The sequence below is a fragment of the Sorex fumeus genome, unplaced genomic scaffold (assembly GCF_029834395.1).
Source record: "Sorex fumeus unplaced genomic scaffold, SorFum_2.1 ptg000072l, whole genome shotgun sequence".
In the NCBI taxonomy this organism is placed as follows: domain Eukaryota; kingdom Metazoa; phylum Chordata; class Mammalia; order Eulipotyphla; family Soricidae; genus Sorex; species Sorex fumeus.
In genome coordinates, this window is record NW_026606129.1 from 9,458,563 (window position 1) to 9,481,337 (window position 22,775).

At 52.7% G+C, this 22,775-nt stretch overlaps 2 protein-coding genes across 2 annotated transcripts in view; both read left to right on the forward strand.

Annotated features, from left to right (window-relative positions):
- The window catches only part of SLC6A1 (solute carrier family 6 member 1), a 298,182-nt gene that overhangs the window by 207,122 nt on the left and 68,285 nt on the right, over positions 1-22,775 (forward strand). The gene's annotated exons all lie outside the window — the stretch shown is intronic.
- Positions 1-22,775, forward strand: part of ATG7 (autophagy related 7) — a 175,687-nt gene that overhangs the window by 78,214 nt on the left and 74,698 nt on the right. The window contains exon 18 of the mRNA XM_056129621.1: positions 21,266-21,388. Coding sequence (XP_055985596.1) covers positions 21,266-21,388 — 123 coding nt within the window. The remainder of the gene's footprint in view (positions 1-21,265; positions 21,389-22,775) is intronic.

Consider the following 22,775-nt stretch of genomic DNA (forward strand, 5'->3'; position numbering starts at 1 on the left):
TCTGCTCCTGGGATGGGCGGGGGGATGGGAACAGGCTGGACACTGGGCTCCTGTCCTCTGTCGGGGCCCTGTGGGGAGAGGCTGGCTTCAGCCAGCTGCTGGCCACTCCTGCCACCCCCGCCCCCCATGACCCTCTGAGCACACTGGGACTGGTGAGCCGGGCTGTGCTGGGCAGAGTGTGTTCCAGCAAGGGCCTGGCTTCTCTGGAGGCCCCGGGCTGCCTTGGGACATGCAGCTGCGGCTGCCCGTGCCTCGTCCTCATGCTCCCTCTGACGGTGAACAGGCCAGTGGGCGCCATCCCTGACGCTGGCCCCAGCCTCACTCCCAGAGCGGGGTGTGCAGCCCTGCCTGCCACTCACGCTGAACAGGTCCTTCCTGGCCATGGGCTTCGGGCCTCGCGCCATCTGCCAGAGTGCGGGGTGGACCGTCTGCTGCGTGTGGGGAGTGAGGGGCTGGAGCGTTAGCAAGGGAAGGAAAGAGTGAAAACATCGGGAAGTGTGGCCCGGGGGTGGCAGCGGCTCAGGGGCCCCACGAGGAAGGATCGGGTGGACTTGGGGCCGCGGAGCACCCCTGCCGGCACCGCGAGATCGGACGCACCCCGGACTCAGGGCAGCTCCCCAGTGCATTGGCTGGCCACGGCCCCCCTCTCCGGCTCCTGGGCAGGAAAGAGCTGAAGTTGCTCTGGGTGTCGATGGAGCTTAAAGGAGGTAGGGTCACCCCAGGGCCTGGGACCCGTGCACTGCCCGGCCCTCTCACAGGGTCCCATGGCCCAGAGCCTTCCCCTCTCAGGACGGGGACCCCAGGAGAGAGACAGGAGAGCATGGGCTGGGCTGGTGGTCGAAGGAGGGAGCAGCCGGCAGTGGGCATCCAACTCGACTCGTTCTTTGCCCTTCTAGGAGGAGGACGAGGCAGGCGCGGCCGGAGGCGGGAGTGCTGGTGTCAGGCCCGTGGCAGGCTCTGGGGAGGCTGGGCCTGCGTCCTCTTGGGATCGGGGCGGGCATGACACCCCTTCCTCTCCGGGTTGTCGCCTGGTTCTGCAGGGACACGGGGACGGTCCCTCCTGCTATGTCTCAGGACGTCTCCTGGCGTCAGCGTCCAGGTGTGAAGAGGGTGCAGGACCACCCAGGATGGGGAGGGGTTGGTCCCAGGGTCTCCAGGCTCAGTGCACGTGGCTGCTGTTGGGTCCCCAATGGCTGCGGCAGTGCTGACACACTCAGTGGCCTTGGGGGGTGGGTGGGCGTTGCTTTGGAGGGAAGACCCTGCCCAAGTTTCTGTCAATTTCCAAGACTGGCAAAGTTCCTGTGAACCAGTCGTTCACCATCCTTGAGGGTCGTAGTCTGGAAGACGCCTTGAAAAACAGGTCTGACCCCACCCGGGAAGCAAGTGTGACCCCTGGAAAGCAGGTGTGACCCCCCCAGGAAGCAGGTGTCACCCCCCAGAAAGCAAGTGTGACCTTGAAAGCAGGTGTGACCCCTGGGAAGCAAGTGTGACCCCCCCAGGAAGCAGGTGTGACCCCCAGAAACGAGGTGTGACCCTGGGAAGTAGGTATGACCCCCCAGACACTGGTATTACCCCTGGGAAGCAGGTGTGACCCCCCTGGAAGCAGGTGTGACCCCCGGGAAGCAGATGTGACCCCCAGAAGCAGGTATGACCCCTGGGAACCAGGTATGACCCCCAGGAAACTGGTTTGATGGCCAGGAAGCAAGTGTGACCCCCCCAGGAAAACAGAGCTGGGGGTGCGGGCAGTTTCCGGGTCCCCAAACAGTCGGAGGCAGGGTGTGGGACTTGTGAGGTGCTCTGTTTTTGCTTCTATAACCAGTCATGCCCAATAGTTCACTTTCCTATTGGTTCCTTCTGGGCTCGGGTGTTTTTTTCAGGCGTTTGGAGAGTTGTGGTGGGCAGCTGCTCAGAGCCGGGCAGCCCTGGTTGGAGACAGAACATGCTTCTGTTTTGCATTTACTTGAGGAAGTAAGGAACTGCCTCCCGCCCCTTCCTGGAATAGAGACTTCTCATCTCTGTGTTTAAGGAGCACGTTTGGGCTGGAGGACAGAGTTCAGGTGCTTGGGGGGAATCACACGGGGGGGGGGGGGTGTTGCCACAGGAAATCTGGGGTATCTTTGCATTCTCGAGACCAAGAAACTGGAGGGTGATGGTATTCTTGGCTGGCTCCCAGGCCTGGCTGAACCCACAGCCCAAGGCTGTCTCTGTCACTTCCTGTGGCTCGTGGAGAGAAACAGCCCGTCTCTCTGAGGGCCCCGGTGGCAAGTCCAAACATCAGCTTCGTCCATGCCAGTCCTGTGTTGAGGTTCCCAGAAGGTTCCCTCAGGGGAGTCACGGGCCATGGCAGCTGGGCCAGGCCTGTCCACTGCCCCCTCCCCTCCCCACCCATGAGGGCAAACGGGCCGGACCTGGCCACTGCCCCTCAGAGCACAGACCTTCAGCACAGAGTCGGCAGCGTCCAGCAGTCACTGGTCCTCCTGTGACCGTGACGTGAGTCCCAGATCAGACTCAGCCCCTGGTTAGGAACGCTTGTAAGCACGCAGGTTCTGGGGGGGTCATCGGTCAGCCTCCCAGAGGCACAGGAAGGTTGCAGGCTGCTCGCATCCCAGCTCAGTGGAGAAGCTTGGCGTGTTGCTGGGACGGGACGGCCCTTCTGTTGGGTTAGGATCTGGTGTGAGTGCCCGGGACCAGAAGCGGAACCCTCAGCCCCCAGGGTTGTGCCAGCCTGTGTCCGGAGCCGTTTTGCTTTCCTCCGAAATAATGACTTCAGCCTTCTTGACTTCCGTTCCCACCATGTGGCTCGGAACCTGTAGAGTGGATTTGAAGTCGGCTTTCAAATGCAGGTCAGCAGAGTTGGCGCTTGGTCAGGGAGTGTCAGATGCTAAGTCGGGAGGAAGAGACAGACAGACAGACAGACAGACAGACAGACTCACACAGGACTGAAGTCACTTAAAATAATTATATTGGGGCCAGAGAGATAGTGCAGCAGGTAAGGCCTTGCATGCAGCCAAACCCAGTTTGATCCCTGGCACCCCATGGGTTCTCCTGAGCCCTGGCAGCGGTGATCCCCGAGCACCGAGCCAGGAGTAATTCCTGAGTACGACTGAGTGTGCCCCCACCAAAAAGCCAACATAAAGGCCAGTTATCGATAGAGTCCCTTTAGTTGCCCCCAGACTTCTGTAGCTTCCATAAAAGTATTGACCCATCTCTGCCCACTTGTCCATGTCAAGTGACCTGAACTGTAAGCTGACCAGTTGGCTGCCCTGCTGAATTAGTGGGACAGAGGAAGGAAGGGGACACTGACAGCCGCCTCACTGGTTCTAGAAGCTTTTTCCCGTTCTTTCACCATCCCTTCATCTGATCTGCTGATCTGTGTGGAAGTTTTATCTCCCACTCCCCAACACCGTTTCAGGGATTGGGGGGTCTCGGGGCAGACTCCCAGCTCTGCCCTCAGAGATCACCCCTGATAAGCCCAGGACACCATACGAGATGCCGGGGATCAAACCCGGGTTAGCCGCGTGTGAGGAAGCACCCTCCCCGCTCTCCTGTCGCTCCAACCCCCACATGCACAATTTTATTTCTCTTCTTGGCAAAGCAAGAAAGTTCTTATTGAAACTAATTTAGGAAGCTGTGAGGGGGGGAGGGGGAAACCCCTGTAGGAGAGGGAACACGGCCTCTCCAGAGGACAGTAGCAAGCAGAGACACTCAGACACGAGCAAGCGAGACACGCGTGCAAGGGAGGGCAGGGACTGGGGGCGGGAGTCACCCTCCAGCCTCAGTCAGGCAGGTTTTGTACAGGATCATCTAGCAAATGAACCGCAGCAGCTGGCACTCATCCTCCACAGCGCCCTTGTGGTGTCGGGCAGGTCCTGCTGAAGAAGAGCTGGCCCAGTTCTGGAGAAAGTGTCTGGTGCTTCCTCCACCCTGGGGCCTGGTTGGGCCTGCGAGACTGAGGTGTGGCAGAGACGGGAGACGCACGGAATGCTGGGAGTTTCCTGCTCAGCTTGGACCATGGCCCAACCCAGCTCTCGCTGCATCACCTGCTCGGCCAGATACGTCCCGAACCCTCAAGGCACTGATCCGCGGTGAGGTCTGCCCGGGAGGCGGTTTGGGCGAGGGTCTGAGTGCAGAGCCCCGAGCTTCCAGCTCGCCCACCTCAGTCTCAAGGGCGTTTGCCGATGAGGATGAGGAAGGCGAGAGTTGGGCTGCACTTCCCGTGTCCTTTGAAGGTTGGGGCATAAAAAGTGGAGCCTGGGTCTTGTCAAGCGCAGAAAACCTCATAAACCCTCCCTTCCTGTGGATGGGAGCGCCCCAAGACATAAATCTGGGGTTAAGGTGGAACTTGAAGGGAACCAGCGCAGCCTGGCCATGGCTCAGCTTTGCATCATGTGAATCACCCAGAGACTTTGGAGACTCACTTGAGCTCGGAGGATTCCAGGCGCCAGGTGAAGGCAGCAGCGTTGTTACAGGAAAACATTCGGGATGCTTGTCTACAGATTTACGGCTGTGAGTTATTCTCCATCACAGGACCCACAGTCAGTGGTTGGGTGGGGAAGGGGGAGGCCGCCCTGTGGCATCACGTTCTTTTCAGCCACGTGAGTCCCTGGGTCCAAGCCCTCCCTTGCCTCACACACCCGTGCACCACACACACACTCACACACGCGTGCAATACACACATGCACACTCAGAGAAAAAATGAGAGAAAACAAACATGAAAGACTCAGAAATTTTAGATGTTGGCCATAGCAAGCATTGATTATAAATATATGCTTATGGCATTAAGAGAAGGCAGAGTCAGATTTGAATTCTTTTTTCTTTTTTTTTTTTCATTTTGGGTCACACCCACTGATGCTCAGAGGTTACTCCTGGCCCTGCACTCAGGAATTACTCCTGGTGGTATTCAGGGAACCGTATGGGATGCCGGGGATCAAACCCAGGTGCCCCCACGTGCAAGGCAACTGCTCTTCCCGCTGTACTATTGCTCCGGCCCCCAGAGTTCTCAGAGACATACATTCTCGACCTTAGCTTTGCAGATGAGAAAAAGAAAATCACAAACAAAATAAGCACGCTTATGGGAGTTCATGTTTAAGAGGCACTCGGAAGGGCTCAGTTGTGAGCTGAAAAATTCAAACACCTTGACACAAGAAGATGAAAAACGGGGACCAGAGAAGGCCAGACAGTGGACAGTGGGAAGGCCCCGGGATCCAGCCCTGGACTTCTAGAAAGTAAGAGAGGAGGGAGGGGGAACTGTAGTGAGACGGAAGGTCAGGACGTTTGTGAGCCGAGTCAGAGGCCTCAACCCGAACAGCTGTGCTACAGATTCACTTGAACCTGGCCTGCGGGCAGCCAGGGACCCTGGAACATCGGCAGGGGCTTTGAGGGGGCGCTTAGAGGGGCCGTGGGCAGGCCACAGCTGACTCGAAGACAGCAGACAGCGTTTTCTACATGAAGAAGGACCGACCAGCCTGGAATTTACGCCAGCAGGAAGTGGTTGAAAGGGACAGAGAGAAGGTCAAAGATTTTGTATAATCATTCAGAGCCACCAGTATACTTCCCCAAAAGGAGTTGCTAGTGGGTTTTGTCCAAGTGAGAAGCCAAAATGAAAAAGCAAAGTGAGGGGCTGGAGAGGAAATACTGGGGTAAGGCACTTGGCTTTTGTCCGGCTGACCTGGGTTCCATCCCATACAGCGGCCTTCGAGAACCAGCAGGAGTGATCCCTGAGCATTGCCCGGTATGACCCCCAGACACAAAGAATTACAAGGAGGAACAGTCCATAATCCCGGTGAGGAGTGTTCGAGATGCCTGTGTAATCTATGAAAGAGGCATATAAAAAGAAAACAATGGGGAAGGTTACTCAGAGATGAGGGGCCTGAAGAGTTTGCAGGCATTTCCGGGATCTCACGGAAATGATGGGGTGGACCAGAGCCACAGCACAGCAGGTCGGGCTCCTGCCTTGCACGTGACCCTCCCAGGGTCCATCACTGGTACCGCATTATAGGTACCAGGAGAGGTCCCTGAGGGCAGAGCCAGGAGCAAGTCCTGAGCATCGCCTGGTGTGGTCCCCAAACAAACAAACAAAAATAATTGGATACTTGTGAGATAGTATGGGGGCATGGGGGGGATAATTGCTTTATGTGCAGCCAACCCCAGTTTGATCCTGGGATACACGCGTGTGGTCATGTGGTCATTCAAGTACTGTCAGGGGTTGCTCCTGAGTACAAAGCCAGGAGTGGCCCATCCTCCAGTCCCCCCAGGGGAGAGATGGATCAAAGACTTTTGCTAAAACTGCTAAAATAACCGGAATGTACAGCATCCCTTTTTTTAAGGAAGAACTCATGCAGAATTTTTTAAGCTGATTCAGAGGGTGCCCCTTGGTCCGGGTGAAACCATGAGCCAGTCCCTGTGACCGGCACAGTTTTGTAAAGTCAGATTATTTGAGAAAAAATGTTACTTTTATGACAAAATTGAAAGGAGTTGTTTTGTAGATTTAAATGAAATCTGATAATACTGGGTTTTCCTTTGTTTTTTGTTTTTTTTTTTTTTCCTGTATGTTTCCCTTTCGTTTGGGATGGTTGTGGGTCAGAGAAATTAGCTTTTTTTTTTTTACAAGGCTTAAACTAGTTCTCTGATCCTCCAGCATCACCCAAACTTAAATGCGGTGGAAATTCCTGAAGAGAAATTCTTGCTCTTTCTCTCCCTTTCTCTTCACTCAGCATACTTGTTTATCTTTCCAAGAATCTTCATAAGTATCGTTGATTACTTTTTTTTTGCCGGGGACCATACCCGGCAGTACTCAGGGCTCACTCCTGGATCCATGCTCAGGAATTACTCCTGCAGGGCTTGGGGAACCAGAGGGGATGCTGGAGATTGAACCCACATCAGGCCCATGCAAGGCAAGCGCCCTCCCCATGGTACTATCACTCAGTGTTGTTGCTCTTCTAAGATAAAATCTAGACTTGGTTCTGAACAACTCCAATGGGAAATAATGCAGTATTGAAAAGGCAATTCCCTGCAGTTCACAGTTTGGAGGGGTAGGTCAGGTTGATGTGCATCTCTCTATCCATCCATCCATACATACATGTGTGTTCAACCCACCAACCCGTCCATCCATTCGTCCGTCCGTCCATCCATCCATCCATCCATCCATCCACCCATCCACCCACCCACTCATCCTCCCATCTACCAGCTAGCCAGCCTGCCCGCCTCCTCACCATCCATTCGTCTCTGCTCACCCACCATACATCCATCCAGTATGTTTTGGGTGGACACGGGAGTCATACCTGTATGCACTGTGGCCTACTTTTGGCTCTGAGCTTAGGTAGTGTTTGGGGACCACCCACACAACTGGTGTCAGCTGCATCAAGGCTGACCTTAGCCCCTGTGCTGTCTCTCCGCATCTTGGAACTTCCTCAGGCTGTGTTGAGATGTTCCATGATGGGTCCTCATCCTAACAGCTCAGTGTGTATATTTAATAAGATAAGATGTCCATGTACCATGAAATTCACCATTCTATAGTGTACGGTACCATGGATCCTTAGTGTATTCACAGGTAATTTACCCATCCCTGATTCCAGAACATTTTCTTTTTCTTTTTTTTTCCTTTTGGTTTTTGGGCCACACCAGCACTGCTCAGGGCTTACTCCTGGCACTGCACTCAGGGATCACTCCTGGCCAGCATGTTTCTTCTCTTGGGAATTTCTGTGTCTTTCTGTTCTGTGCGTTTCAGCCATGAGATTTTCCTGTACTTTTTTTCTACATTTGACATGTTCGTCATCCATATCATCGCATACGTCTGCGCTTCATTTTTTTGGCTTGGTAACATTGGAGGATATGCCAACCTTAAAATCGCTTCTTCAGTAAATGGATATTTGAGTTGTGGACTCCCTTCTGCTCACCTCTCCCTTCCCCCACTCCCTCCCTCCCTTCCCCCCTTTCCTTTTCTTCGTGTCCTTATTCGAAATCGTGGATAATGTCACTGTAAACATCATGTGTGCAAGTTTCTGTGTGAAAGTGATGTTCTAGAATCTCTTGGGCATGTGCATGCATGCATGCACTCGCACACACACAGCACACACACACACACACACACACCTGGGAATGTCACTGCCGGTCATATGGCAACTCAGTGTTGAGCATTTTGTGGAAACTGTCAGACTGCATCCCTCCACAGCTGCACCTTTTTCTCTCCCCATCAGCACGCTCAGGCGGGTGTCTGCCCGTCTCCCAGCTAGCCCTGGGTCTGGTCTCTATTATTAGCCTCCGACTGGGTGTGAAATAGAATCTTGCTGTGGTTTTGATTTTCCTTCCTCTGATGGCCAGTGACTCCGAACCTCTTGCCTGTTGGGTGTTGTAGACCTTTTCATTCCCTTTGAGATATGTTCAATCAGTTCCTATACAAGGACTTGTCTTGTTCCTGAGAAGAGTTCTTCATATACTGCAGCCTTATGAGTGATTTTTAAATATTTTCTCTTCCTCTAGGGCTTGTCTTACTTTGTGGGGAGAGCCGATGAAATACAGTAGTTTTTCATTTTTGTTCCAGTCCTAATTCGTGTATTTCTTTTCTGGGGTTTGTCGTCGTAACTGAGAATCAGTGTTTGGCCCCAAGATTACAACCAATTGAAGGGAGACGGTGATGCTCAGGGCTTATTCCTGGCTCTGCTCTCAGGAATTACTCCTGACAGTGCTCAGGGGTTACTTCTGGCTCTGCACTCAGGAATTACTCCTGGCAGTGCTCAGGGGACCATATGGGATGCCAGGGATTGAACCCGGGTCGGCCGCATGCAAGACAAGCGCCCTCCCTGCTGTGCTATCGCTCTGACCCCAGTCCGGGTTCTTTTTAATAGTGTAGTTATCCTTGCTTGTGTATTCCGACGTATCACCCATTCTGCGTTCCCTTTCGTGCGTGGTGTATAGCCAGAGCCTCTTCTTTCTTTTGTGTATGACACTTGTCCCAGCACTGCTTGTTGAGAAGCCTCTTCTTTCTGTCCCCCCGATCTGAGCTTATCCTGACTGTCAGATATTTAAGGACTTGCTTTTAGACTCTCCGTTCTATTCTTGTGGTCTGCTTGTGTGTTCTTATGCCATTATTACCATGGAACATAAATTATTTCTGCCTCCCAGTATGGTTTGAAGCCATAAAGTATGAGATCACCAGCTGGTTCTTTTTCAAGGCCATGTTGACTATTCAGAATCTCTTACATTTCCACCTGGATTTTAAGATCAGCTTGTTACTCCCTTCCCGCACACCGCCGCCATCACTGCACCCCTAGAGTTGTCATTAACTATCACCTCAGCTCTCAGAAATTATTGCCATTTTACCAATCTTAAGTGTATGACTTTGTGTTTATTTTATTCTTTTATTTTTTTGGTTGGTTGTTTGTTTGGGGGCCACACCTGGCAATGCTCAGGAGTTACTCCTGGGTCCTGCACTTGGGAATTATTCTGGCAGTGCTCTGGGGAAAATATGGGATGCCAGGGATTGAACCCGAGTCTGCCACGTGTTAGGCAAAAGCCCTACCTGCTGTACTATCACTCTGGCCCCTCTTTGATTTTTTTTTTTTCAGTAAAGGTGTTGCCATCAGTTTTGCATGCAGTTTCTTCTTAGACATTGTAGTCTTTTTGGTGCCATTGTGAACGGAGTTTTCTCCTTCCCCTGCTCCCCACTCTCTGTGGGTTTGATGACAGGGTCACCTCCCTGGAGCTTTTTGTTGTGCTAGCCTGGGCTCACACAGCAGGTGGTGGTGCTTGAGTATTGAGCTGGAGAGTCAAATGCCTTTCTTTCAGGTACCTGTGCTTTCAGGGGGCGGCCTGGAGTTGCGTCTCTCATTTCCTGTGGACTCCATGGCCCGCGTGTAGAAATAGTTGATTTCTGGTCATGAGTCTTTGTTGCCTGCGACCTCGCTTTGCTTGGTACTTCTAAGGCTTGAGTTGGGTCCAAGTCTTAGGCGATTCACGATTGTGTTGTGTGCAAATGTAGTTATCCTTCCTTTCTGGTCTAGATCGGTGCCTTCTGGTTCTTTTCCTCACTTGTTCCTATGGCTAGAACCACTAGTTGTCAAACTCCCCAGTAGATGTTTAATAGACTTGGCAGAAGTGGGCATTATTGTCTCGTTCCTGATACTCACGGGAAGGCTTTCAGTCTTTCTCCACCTGGTACGCAGTTGATGCTTATTAAATATCTTTTAGTTGTCGAAATTCTGTTACTACTTTTGGGTGTGAGCACCGTGAGTATTGGGTTTTACTAATTCCTTTCTGTGTGTCTGTTGAGATCTTGTGTGGTTTTTATTTTTTACAAAAAAAAATAATAATTTGGGGGCTGGAGCGGTAGTATAGTGCCTTCCAACCCGGCATCCCGTATTGTTCTTTCAAGCACCGCCAGGAGGAATTCCTGAGCACAGAGCCAGGAACAATTGTTGAGCATCACTGGGTGTGGCCAAAAACACAAGTAATAATAATAATAATAATAACAGCAACAACAATTACTGATTAGAAAGATTTAGTTCATTGATTTCCACACCTTGAACCAACCATGCGTTCCAAATATACCATTTCGATATTTTTAAATTATTTAAGACCACAAGTTGTCACTGTGACTTAATTTACTTATTTATTTTGGGTTTGGGGGACGATAATACCCAGCGATTCTCAGGGACTGTTCCTGGCCCAGTCCTGAGATGCGCTCCCTGGTGGTACTGTAGAGCCCCAAAATAACACTTGACAGTGGCATATAACCTCCGTAGATGTTGCTGGACTGCACAGATAATGTTATTGAAGATTTTGGCATTTGTTGTCTTAAGGGACACGTGTAGTTTAATTTGTGATATCTTTGTCCTGTTCTAATATCAGCCGAATACTGGTTTCACAAAATGTGTTGAAATATGTTTCCTATTTATGTTTTTGGGTAAAGTTTATGATGAAAGATTAATAAGTTATTAAAACATCTAGTAGAATTTATTAGCAAGGCCCTCAAGACTTTTCCTTGTGAAAAGTACTTTTATCAACAATTTAGTTTATTTTCATAAATCTCTTAAGATTTCTTTTCTTTTTCTTTTGTCATTTTCAGTGCTGAGGTCTTCTAGAGTGTTCCCAGAACATCTCGGTTATCTTGTTTATTGGCACACAAGTGTTCGTGTTATTTCCACATAGTTTTTCTATCTGTGAGATTGATGATTCTCATTCCTAATAATAGTGGTTTGAGTCTTCTCCCTGTTATTTTTGGTCGGTCGAGAGATTTGTCCATTTTGTTATTTTTTCAAAGAATCAACATTCTGGTGTTCTGTCAATTGTTGATTTTCTCTTCCTTCTTTCTGTTTGTTTTGTGTTTAGTGTGCTGTTTCCCTTGGTTTTTAGAGAGGGAATTAAGGTGATTTCAAAGTATTATTCTTTTGTCATTTATAGCTCTAAATTTCCAAGCTCTGTATTCATCCATCTTGTAAGTTTTCTAAGTTATATATGTATTTTTTTGTCATTCATCTCAAAGTATTTGGCAGTTTATAAAATTCATTTAATTTTTAAGCTCTGTAATTTACAATACTGGTTAGGTTTTGTGGGTGCAGCATTCTAACCTCACCCCCTTCCCTCCCCCTACCACGGACCCAGTTTCCTCTCCCCATCCTACCCCCCCCCCCCCGTCACCCCCAAACTCAGTTCTGTAGATCTGACTCAGTTGCCTTTGGGCAGTTTGTTCTTTCCTACTATTCCTTGTTCTAGCCCCCATATGGGTGCAGTTGTGCTGCCCCTGGAGCTCTCCTGGCCGATGTCACTTAGCCTGGTACTCTGCAGTTCCATCCACCTGGTAGCAAACAGCATGATTTTGTCCTTCCTCACAGCCAGTTAGTATTCCAGGCGTCTATGAACCACAGTTTCCTGATCCGTGGTTTGTACTGTTTGACCCACCGCTTTGAGGACTGTGTTGATAAGTACACAGATACCTATGAGTTTCCCAGTTTCCCCCCCTCACTTCATAAGCGTTTCTTTGTCTGGCCCGGGGTGCAGCCTGGCTGTCCCTGGCGCATTGGGAGGAATGTGTCTTCTGCTCTCAGCAGGTGGAATGAGTGTCCAGTCATGCCTGTCCAGGCTTGTTGGTTCATGGTGTGTTCAGGCCTTCTTTCTCCCGCCGATGTTCTGTCCAGTTGTTCTGTCCATTCCAGGAAGTGCATCGCCGACCTCTCCAACTATTGTTGTTTGTGTGTTTTCCCTTTTGTTCCTGTCACTTTTTTTTTGTTTTCTTTATGTATTTGGGGGCCTCTTTTCTAATAGGCACAAATATTATTCTCATTACTATATTCTTTTTTTTTTTTTTTTGCTTTTTGGGTCATACCCGGCGATGCTCAGGGGTTACTCCTGGCTCATGCACTCAGGAATTGCTCCTGGCGGTGCTCGGGGGGACCATATGGGATGCTGGGAATCGAACCTGTGTTGGCCATTTTGGCTGCGTGCAAGGCAAATGCCCTACCCGCTGTACTATCGCTCCAGCCCCACTATATTCTTTTGATATACGGACGCTTTCATCATGATATCGTGTCTCAGGTAACAATTTTTGTCTTCGAGTCTGCTGTGTGTGACATTAATAAAGTCTTTCCAACTCCCTCTTGGTTACTGCTTACATGCAATCAGCCTCTATTGAACTCTTATTGATATACTGAACTATCATTGATACATAAGCTCTCCGCGTATGGCATAGCGTGGGGGTGTTGCTATGCACTCGTAGTGAAATAGTCACCTGACCAGGCTAATGTGCTTCCTCATTGCCTCTGGATAGTCCATTGTACGTGTGAAGTTTCCTGTGAATTCTCTGAGAAGTCTCAAGTCTGCCCTGTTTTTGAATGTTCAGGAATTATAATTAAAACATGAATTTATATAATAATGTGAATTAGTTCAACACCAACTTATCAATGAGATATAGAAACTTCGCTCCTATCTACTCCTTTTCCTCCTCTTCCTCTTGCTATTTGTCGCACAAATTACATATGTAGATTACCTAATAATGCAGATTTATAATTATTTTTTGCATTTATATTTTGAATCACAGAAGGGAAAAATGATGAAACACATTCATCCTGTCTTTTATGGGGGGTTTTTTTTGGGGGGGAGGGGCCACACCTGGCAAGGTTTTCAGAGTTGGCGCCTTGCTCTGTGCTCGGCGGCCACTCCTGGTGATGCTTAGGAGAGTCAGACGATGCTGAAGATTAACCCCGGCCTCCTAGGCGCAGAGCACTCGGTCAGTTTAGCATGTTCCCTCTCTCTCTCTCTCTCTCTCTCTCTCTCTCCTTTATGGCCCTATATTTTATTCTTTTGAGGGGTGCATACCCAGTGATGACTGCACTCAGGGGTCACTCCCGGGGTGCTCCGGAAACCACATGGGATACTAGGGACCGAACCTCGGTCACCTGCATGCTTAGCAGCACCTGCTGCTCCGTTGCCCTATTGCTCCAGTCCCTGTGCCCCACCTTTTCCGTTGTTTCTACCTGTGCGCTTCACTTCCTCGTGTGGATTTGAATTAGTATCTAGAACCCTGTAATACTGCGTACAGCGCAGGTTTTCTGGTTATGGATTCTCTCAGTTTTTGTTTCTCTGGGAATCGTGCTAAATTCATCTTTATTTTTCTTTATTTTTTTGGGGGGGCGGTCACACCTGGCAATGCACAGGGGTTACTCTTGGCTTTGCGCTCAGGGATTACTCCTGGCCGTGCTCAGGGGACCATCTGGGATGCTGGGAATCGAACCTGGGTTGGCCGCGTGCAAGACAAATGCCCTACCCGCTATGCTATTGCTCCAGCCCCTCATCTTTATTTTTCTAAAGTTAGTTTTGCTGGACATGGAATTCTTACTTGACAGGGTGTTGATCTCCCCCCCCCCCCCCCACTGGCACTTTTGAATATTTCGTTCTGCCACTTTTGGCCCTGCAATTTCTGATGGCAGTTGACTCTGATCGTTATAGGCTTCTCCTTGCATTTGGAGGATTCCCAGTTCGTCCTTTGGCAGTTTGACTCTGATGTGTCCAGAGGCACGTTTCTTTGGTTGGGTCGAATTGAGGTGACCTTCTTGGATGTGCCATGAATGCTTCTTCCATCAGATGTGGGAAGTCCCTGCCCCTCCTTTCTTGGAGATTTTCTCTGCCCTTTTTCTCTCGTGGGAGGCGGCTCTGCCCGGCACCTCACCTCTGCTCCTTCTCTTCCGCCGCTTTCCTTCCTGTTCCAGGCTGCGGGCATCCACTGGCCTGTCTTCAAGCTCACTGCTGCTTTTTGCAGCCTGCCCGCATCAGCTGCTGGACATCTCTAGCGAGTTTTTTAAGCACCAGCATTTCTCGTTTTAAAGCATCCCCATCTCTTTACTGGTGTTCCCTACTTGGGGGGAGGCTTTATTCTCATTCAGTGATGTAGATGTGGTTTCTTCTAGCCCTTTGAACCCACTTAAAATAGCAGCTTTAAGCCTTCTTTAATAACTCCCTGAGGGACAGTTTCTACTGGCCGATGTTTATTTTTTTATTTTTCTGTGTGTGGGACATACTTTCCAATTACTTTACATGGAGTAATCTTTTGTTGAAAACTGAGCATTTTAAATCATTGCAATGTGGCAATTCTGGAAATTAAATTCTCGGTCTCTCGTATTGATTGACGCTCCTCGCCGCTTGCCACTGCGTGTACTTAGGGACTTTTCCGTATGTCTGTTAAGCTTGTGTTCTTCATCCTGTGGGACCATGAAGTTTCTGTTTGGTGGACTTAGTGGTTCGACCAAGATTTCCTTAAATGCCTGGAGCCAGAAGCCCAGGCCTCGCAGAGGGCTCTCTCCAAATGTTGGACAGAGCTAGGGAGCTCAGCTATTAAGAACTGTGCCTTGCCTTTCCCCGGAGATCCATAAGGTCAACTAGAGGTGAGAGCTTAATCCCCAGAGTTTTCTGAGCAGGCAAGTGGCCTTAGGCCTGGCCCCTGTGTTTCGAGGCCCCCAAGAAGAATGGGCGGGCCCTCTAAGGCCTGCTAAGTGTCCCCAGTTTTTCCCTGACGTTTTCGGTTGCTTCTGCTGTTGTCCCCCGACTCAGGAGATCAGAAATGTCAAGCCCTTGCTCTGTCACATCTAAGCAAGTATCAGAAAGTCCTGGGGAAGAGGCATCCTGCAGTCAGGGCCACAGATACAGTGTGTATGTGGGGAAGGGGGTGGGGAGGGGCTGGGTGGGTGTGGGTGTGGATGTGGGGGGGGTGGGTATGGAGGGGTGGGTCTGTTGGAGTGGGGGAGCACTGGACAGGTGGTGACTGAAGTTTTGAAGGAGCTGCACCCCAACTCTCATTCCCCCAGGACTGGGTGCTGTCGGTGTTGAGGGTCTCCATTCAGGTGGGTGGAGGAAAGGGCGGTTCAACTGCCGCAAAGCCCATTGTTTTCACTGAGCCTCACTTGTTCGCGAACAAATGCTCCCTGGGGTCTGTAGGCGTTCTCGTCTCCAGATCCAGCTCTGCTAGCTGGACTCATGTCACCCTCTTTCCTCTTGTCCTTCACTTTCTGTATGGTCATCACAATAAATTTTGCGTGGTTTTGTGTATCTGGTGGGGGAGTTGATTTTGGTTTGGCTTTTGGTTTGGGGTCAAACCCAGCTGTGCTCAGGGCTGACTCCTGTCTCTGCACTCAGGGATCACTCCTGGTGGGTTCAGGGGACCCTCTGGGGTGCCGGGGATCAAACCTGGGTCCACCATATATAAGGCCAGCTCCCTGCCCACTGTGTTCTCTCTCTCCAGCCCAGTTTAACATTCTAAAGTAGTAAATGCATTGTCTTCCTGTTGCCTCTGGCAAAAAAGACTTGGCCAAGAACTGGAGGCGGGAACTCTTTGTTCTGGTAGCAGTGGGGGGGAGAGAGTCAGGCTGGTCCCCCCACTTCAGAGAGGGCACGTGCTCCAGCTCCAGCCCACACTCACTCCCAGTCCTCTTCCCTCCCCATCTGCCCCAGCGACACCCTTGGGAAGCAGGAAGAAACCAGGCCGGGACATTGGGCCGGTGGACCTGTGCCCCACACTCGTTAGTCCAACCATAGGAAGTTTTGCGGAAGCCTCGCAGCATGGGGACTTTTACCCCACAGCTCAGGAGCTCCTAGTCAACGCTTCCTGACGTCATGATCAGAAATCTCCTCCCACCTCTTAGCCCGTCTTGCCCGATTGCCCAAGAATAATGTGCCCTGCACAGCGACTGTAGAAAAGGCACGAAAGGCTTATCTGTTCTCTATGTCAACACCCAGGTCAGTCGTTCTCCTAGTGAGCCCTGTGGATTTTGACAGACTGTCCCGCACCTTGGCCTCAGCTCTGCCTTGTTTCTCTAAACTCGTGGCCTTGCCTGTCCTGCCCCGTGGGTGAGATAAGCTTCCCCTGAAGCAGTTTCCTCATCCGCTCTGCTCACCAGCGTGCCCCAGCGCCCAGGCCTGGTTGTTGAGCCTGTCTTGCAGCTAGGAGGTGCCATCAGCTCCCAGTGACAGGACGGCAGGGAGGTAGCCCAGTGCCCACAGCACTCTCAGTACCCGGGCCCACAGGCCTGGGCTTCATGGGAAGACTTCCTGTAGGAGGTGGAAATGGAGTGGGGCTTGGGTGGAGGAAGCAAGAGATCTCAGGTGTCGCTATTAGGGTTGGAGGGAAGCTTTTCGGGGTGCCAGTCCATGGGGGGTGGGGAGCTGGGGGCAGGGAGGGTGTCGTAAATGCTGCCACACTGAGGCTCTTTTTCATCCTTTGCTGATTGGTTCCGACATGGAAGCTGCTCTGAGCATTCCTTGACCTTCTCGGCAGGGTGCCGGCCCCCTGTGTGAAGTGGGTGCTTCTCCCACACTTCTGGGGAGCAGGGATTCGCCCTCAACATGCCTCAGCTATGACGGGTAATGGCCCCTTCTGTGGACACTCCCAGGACGAGGACTAACAATCCTGTTGGCTTCCTGCATTGCCTGCTCAGACACTGGACAAGTTTATCCTAAGTTTTCAGCAGTAAAGATACACATACTGGGCAGAGAGTGAGGAGAGCACCCGCTTGCATGCTGCTGACAGGGTTCAATCCCAGGCATGGCATATTGCCAGAGTCCCTCAGGTCTTTATGGAGTGATCCCTGACCACGGCCAAGTGTGATCTAAAAAAACAAACAAACAAAACTGACACCCCTGTATTTTTAAATCATTAAGAGTGACTGAAAATGGTTTCTAAACCACAGAAACTTTTTTGGTTGTTTTTCTGTCACGATCACGACCACAACGATCACGACCATCCTGTTGTTCGTCGATTGCCTCGAGCAGGCCCCAGTAACATCTCCTTCGATCTAGCCCTGAGATTTTTAAAAATGTGCCATATTCAAGGCTCTTTCAGGGTTAGGAGAATGAGTCCCATCATTGTTACTGGTATTTGTCATATTGGGTATGCCACGGGGAGTTTGCCAGACTCTGCCGTGTGGGCAGGTTATATTCGGTAGCCTGCCAGTTTGTCCAAAGTAGGAATGAGATAAGAAGATGGCATGTGGCCGCATTTGTGGCTCCATGCTTCTGGGATCTGGGTTTTATAGTCTCTGGGTCTTGGCTGTTGATGGGATTACATGGCGCCAGGGGGCCAGTTGGTGGGTGTGACCCCTGCCTACTGGAATTTGGAGGATCTGGGTGGAGGATGCTCAGCCCCGATCCGAGCAGGCTTGGAGATCTCAGCCCTGGGACCCGCATGCCTTTGTTCCTCTGCCGGTACCTTCATGCGTGTGGAGAGTGGTCTCAGCATGGTGGTGGCTGGTTCTGGAGGTCTTTGGCTGCCGGAGCTCTGTTCGGGGTGGGGTGGGGAGGGAAAGTCAACCCACCCCCCTCTAAGGGGCCCCGGCGAGAACAGCCAGGCGCGGGGGCAGGAGACTCTGCACTGTTCTCTTCCGGGATCTGGGTTTTATAGTCTCTGGGTCGTGGCCGTTGATGGGATTACACGGCGCCAGGGGGCCAGTTGGTGGCTGTGACCCCTGCCTACTGGAATATGGAGGATCTGGGTGGAGGATGCTCAGCCCCGGAACCCGCATGCCTTTGTTCCTCTGCCGGTACCTTCATGCGTGTGGAGAGTGGTCTCAGCATGGTGGTGGCTGTTTTTCTGTAGTTAGTACTTTTGTTGAGGGGCCACCCCTGGTGATGCTCAGGGAATTGCCCTGGCTCTGCGCTCAGGAATTACTCCTGGCGGTGCCCAGGAGATCACATGAGATCTGGGACTCGAACCCAAGTCAGCCGTGTGCAAGGCCAGCGCCCTCCCCGCTGTACTATGGCCCCAGCCACGAAGACTTTGAAGTAAGCACTTCACTTCATGGAGCCTTGCACTCTTCTTTTTTGGACCAAAACGTCAGCTGCGTTGTGTTAGGTGGGGTACGCTGCTCCCAGCTCCGGAGTCTCACGGGAGAGCTGCAAAAGCCGAACCCCTTCTGCTTCCCGTGAAAGGAAGACCATTGCATGGGCAGGTCACCCACAATGGGAGGGTCATGGAGGGATTTAGGAAGGCTGGAGGGGGCCTGAGAGGTAGGAGAGCAGGCCCGGGCCTCCCCCGCAGCTATCCCCAACGCCCCACATCCTCCCTGAGCACAGAGCCAGGAGGAAGCCCTAAGCACCCCGGGTGTAGCCCAAGAACCAACACCAGACCAAGGCTTGAGGATGGCGCTGATTTGGTCAAGCGCCAGCAGTCTCAGCAAGAGAAGTTGCCAATTTTCTAAACCCCTACTGGAAACAGATTCACATGCCACCGTCCGGCTAAGGGCGAGGGGGGGGACCGGCTCCTTCCCTAGCTAGGAAAGGTTCTGGATCTTTCTGCCATCTCTGCAGGGCGTGGGGGCATGTGCCTCGCCCGGCAGGTGTAGCTCCCTGGTGGGGGCAGCAGGGCCCCGGGTCACGTGACAGCACCTTTCCTCCGCCCTTTCTGTGGGGAAGGAGAGTAATTTAAAGCACATTTTTCCCCTTTAAGAAGGTTAAGCTGTTTGTAGGGCGGAAAAAATCCTGGTAGCTTTTATAAGCTGCTTATCCTCGTAACCCAGATTAACTTCCCAGCACATAAAGAGGCTCTGGAAAGCGCTGCCTGACGGAACATGCCCCCAGAGGGGTCCCTCTGCCACGCACTCCCCGCACTCCCCGAGTCGGCCCATTAACAACAGCTCACTTTAACCCCTGCGTCCAGTGGCGCAGGCCGAGAGGGTCCTGAGAGGGTCCTGCCCTCCGGAGGGAGGTGGTCCGCACAGTTGTCTGGGGACACACAGGCTTGGAATCAGGGTGGGCAGGGAAGGCGCCGCAGAGGGGTCCCCGGGAGTTATTTCCGTTGTGCTTTGCAGAGTTGGCGGACCCGGTGCGCAGGGTTGCTGAGCTTGGGGGCTCCCCGGCGGGAGCCAGAGTCAGTTCCCCCACCCCACAGGCTGCTCTGCCCCCACAGACTCCGCCTTCCTTGCCTGCCCTGCCCATGGCCCCAATGTGCCAGTCCCCAAGCTCGGGAGGTCCTGAGCCCCTTTCCTCCCCCAGTTTCCCTGTCTGGAGCAGAGTCGAGGCCTCCCGTCTCACCGCCCTCAGCGGCCATCCCCACCACCTCTGACCCCTGACCCCATGCCCACCCTGTTTCCCAACCCTCCAGCTCAGCACTCTGGCCTTGCTCCCCTGAACCCCTCACTTCCCAGGCCCAAGGGTGGGGCCCCGCAGAGGATGTGCTTTTGTCTGAAGGAGTAACACAGTGCACATGAGTCTGGAAAAATCCAGAAGGAAAAAGGCGCATGCAGGAGGCAAGCTTGGTGCGGGGGTGGGCGGCGGGGTGGGTGGGTGGGGGGCGGGGAGCGCCTTCTTCAAGGAGAACTGTTGTGTGAACCAGCTCATCCCACTGACCTTTCGTCTGCTTTCTTTCCGCTCTCCTTTCTTACCTTTATTTTCAAAGCACATCCGGGGCAGAGGGACCCTTCAGGGGATAAGGCACTGGCCTTACAAGAGGGTTCAATCTCTGGCACCCATAGGGTTCCCCAAGCACTGCCAGGAGTCAGCCCTGAGCCCCGCTGAGCGTGTCCCCAAAATATATCAAACATCAATGTAATTCAGACTGTCTTTAATCTATCTTTTAATGTCCTTGAAATCAGCTCTGGAGAGCTGCCATTTCCCTTTATTGTGGGGGTTGGGGGCCCCCAAGCCTCCAGGACTCTGGAAAGCTTGACCGGGTGTTATAGGCTAGACCATCCAGTCCTAGAAGCTGGTGATGCAGTGACCCTTGAGATCAGCAATCTTGGCCTCCAGGGCTGCAGCAGGCAGAGTTCTGGGCCATGTGCTTGCAGGACCTGCGTTCTGGCCTCTGCCCTGCCTCACTCCTGCACAAGACCCAGGTTATGCGCCGACTGTCTGGGCACGAGATTCAGTTAACCAAGAAGAGGTGGGCCCTTGGCAGCGGCTTCTGGTCACCTGCTGTACCCGTGAAGATCTCCCTGTCTCTCCCTGTCTCTCCCTGTCTTTCCCTTTCCCTCTTCCTCTTTCCCTCTTCCTCTCTCTCTCTCTCTCTCTCTCTCTCCCTCCCTGTCTCCTCTCTCTTTCTCTCTTTTTCTCCCACTTTCACTCTCTCCCTCCTGTCTCCTCTCTCTCTCTCTCTCTCTCTCTCTCTCATTGCTGGGTGGAAGGGTTGTTGCATTTCCATTTCTTTTTTAGGGCTGGGGGAGTCGGAGGTGAGGCCAGGGATGGAATCCGGGGCCTTACGCAAGAGAAGCCCCTTTCCCTGCACCCTCAGTGGGAAGGAGGAAACAGTTGACTCCATGCTTCGTGTGTGCTGCTCCTGCCGCAGTGCCCACTCTGCATTTCTCCCGAGCCCTTGACACTGCACCTCCCGCCATGCGGCCCAGACTTCCCAAGCAGGCTCTCTGCTGGTTTCAGGGTGCCGTGAGAAGCCTCCGTCCCGTTCTCTTCAGACTGTTAGGACTTCAGGCCTGTCCCCTGTGGGTCACCAGCTCCCAGTGGAAAAGTTTCTCAGCAGCACCCCAGGATCTCCCTCCAGCAGCTGCCCTTGAGGACCCCTCCCCCGATTTCTGGCACTGAACTCTTTCCTCTGCTGCTGCTTCCAGCTCGTACCAGTGCCGTGCCCTGGTGCGTGCGTGGTGGCCGGGCCGCACGTGTGTGGCGGGATCTCTCGCGTGCCCTGTGCTGCAGTGGGCTTGCAGGGCTGAGGAGCTGGGCTCCAGCTGTTGTCCTCCTCCTCCAGTGGGAGCTCGGTTTCGTCTCCCCTTCAACAAGGGCTCGTTGGGAGTTAAGACCTTCTTAATCAGCATTCAAATCCGGAGTCCTCCCTGTCTTGCAGGTTCTCGATCAATATGAGCGAGACGGATTCAGCTTCTTAGCCAAGGTGTTCAACTCTTCACATTCCTTCTTAGAAGACTTGACCGGCCTCACGCTGCTGCATCAGGAGACTCAGGCCGCAGAGGTAAGGACCGAGCGTGCTTCGTGCTGGGGCACCCGTGTCTGTGCCAGGCGGGGCCTCACCTCCCAGGGACAAGACGGAGGAAGCGGTTTATTGGACTGCCCCCCTTAGAGCCCACACCAGCGAGTCATTGCTTGTTACAGAGAACCTCTGCAGGCTAGTAGGGGGGCGGTGGTACTCGCCGAGAGCACCTCACTTCTGGCTGTGGGAGAATGGACGGTGCTGTCCAGAGAGCAGGAAGCACATAAGTGAAGTTGCTGACTGCTGGCCCCGTCCTTTGGAGCGCATGGGCCAAGCTTTGACCACAAAGTGGGCTTCATCTTCTTGGTCACTGGATGTGCTGTGGCTTCCCTGGCCGCCACTTCACGGTGGCACGAGTCGCTTGCTGGTCTGTAACTTTGGTGTATCTGAATCGCCTGGCTCACAGCGAACATGTTTGCGTTAAGAGTGGGGTTAAAAGACAAAAATACCCAGGCGGTTGGTTTTCGAAATACTCCCTGGACTCAGAGTGTGTTGGTGGTCGGGCCTGCTGGGTGTGACACAGGGTGTTTGACCAAAGGGACGGCTCCTCCTGCAAGTGCCCGCGTCCTGCCTCTTCATTACTGCTCTTCAGCACCCCCATCCCTGGGGGAGCCCCAGGTCAGTGCTGGACCCTCTGGTGGCGAGAGGCTGCTCTTCGGAAGAGCGAACACGGGGTCTAGATCTGCCTGGGTTGGCAGTGGGTCAGATCCCAGTAGACTCAGAGGAAGTCATGAGTCCCTAGGTTGATGGCATGGTTCAGGTGCCTGTCCGCTTAGCCAGCCCAGCGTGGCCCTGCACGTGGGCATGGGCCGTGTTCTCATGGGCTGCTCATGTGCTCATGCCCTCTTGGCCTGGACTGGACACCCGGCCCACCAGACAGGAGTCTCGGTACTCACACAGGTGGCAGCCAGCAGCTCTGGCTAAGCCCGGCATGCTGGGCAGTGCCAAGTCACTCAGCATCAGGACCCTCTTCCGGTGTGATGGGTGTAGAGCATCCAGGGGAACAGTGAAAGGAGGTGTCGCCTGTATGGGGAACCCGGTGGGCGTGGCCGAGCTGACAAAGGGGATTTCATGCAGGCCAGCGAGAGGGGAGCGGCACCCTGCGAGGGCCAGGGCTACGAGCTGAGCCAACGCCGCGGGGGTTCTCTGGGCATTTGAGAAATGCCACCTCGCTCTCGGGGCCCGAGTGAGACCTGGGGACGCGCCTCTGAGGATCCCCAGCCACAGTTCCGGGCCGTGTGAGTTGACTGTGGCCTCTCTCTTGTCTGTGGAGCAGCGTCGTGCTCTGGAGGGGGGACGTGGCTTTGGGGTTTCCTGGCCGTGGAGGATCCAACGTTTTCTAGTTCACATGGCAAATCACCTGTTCTCT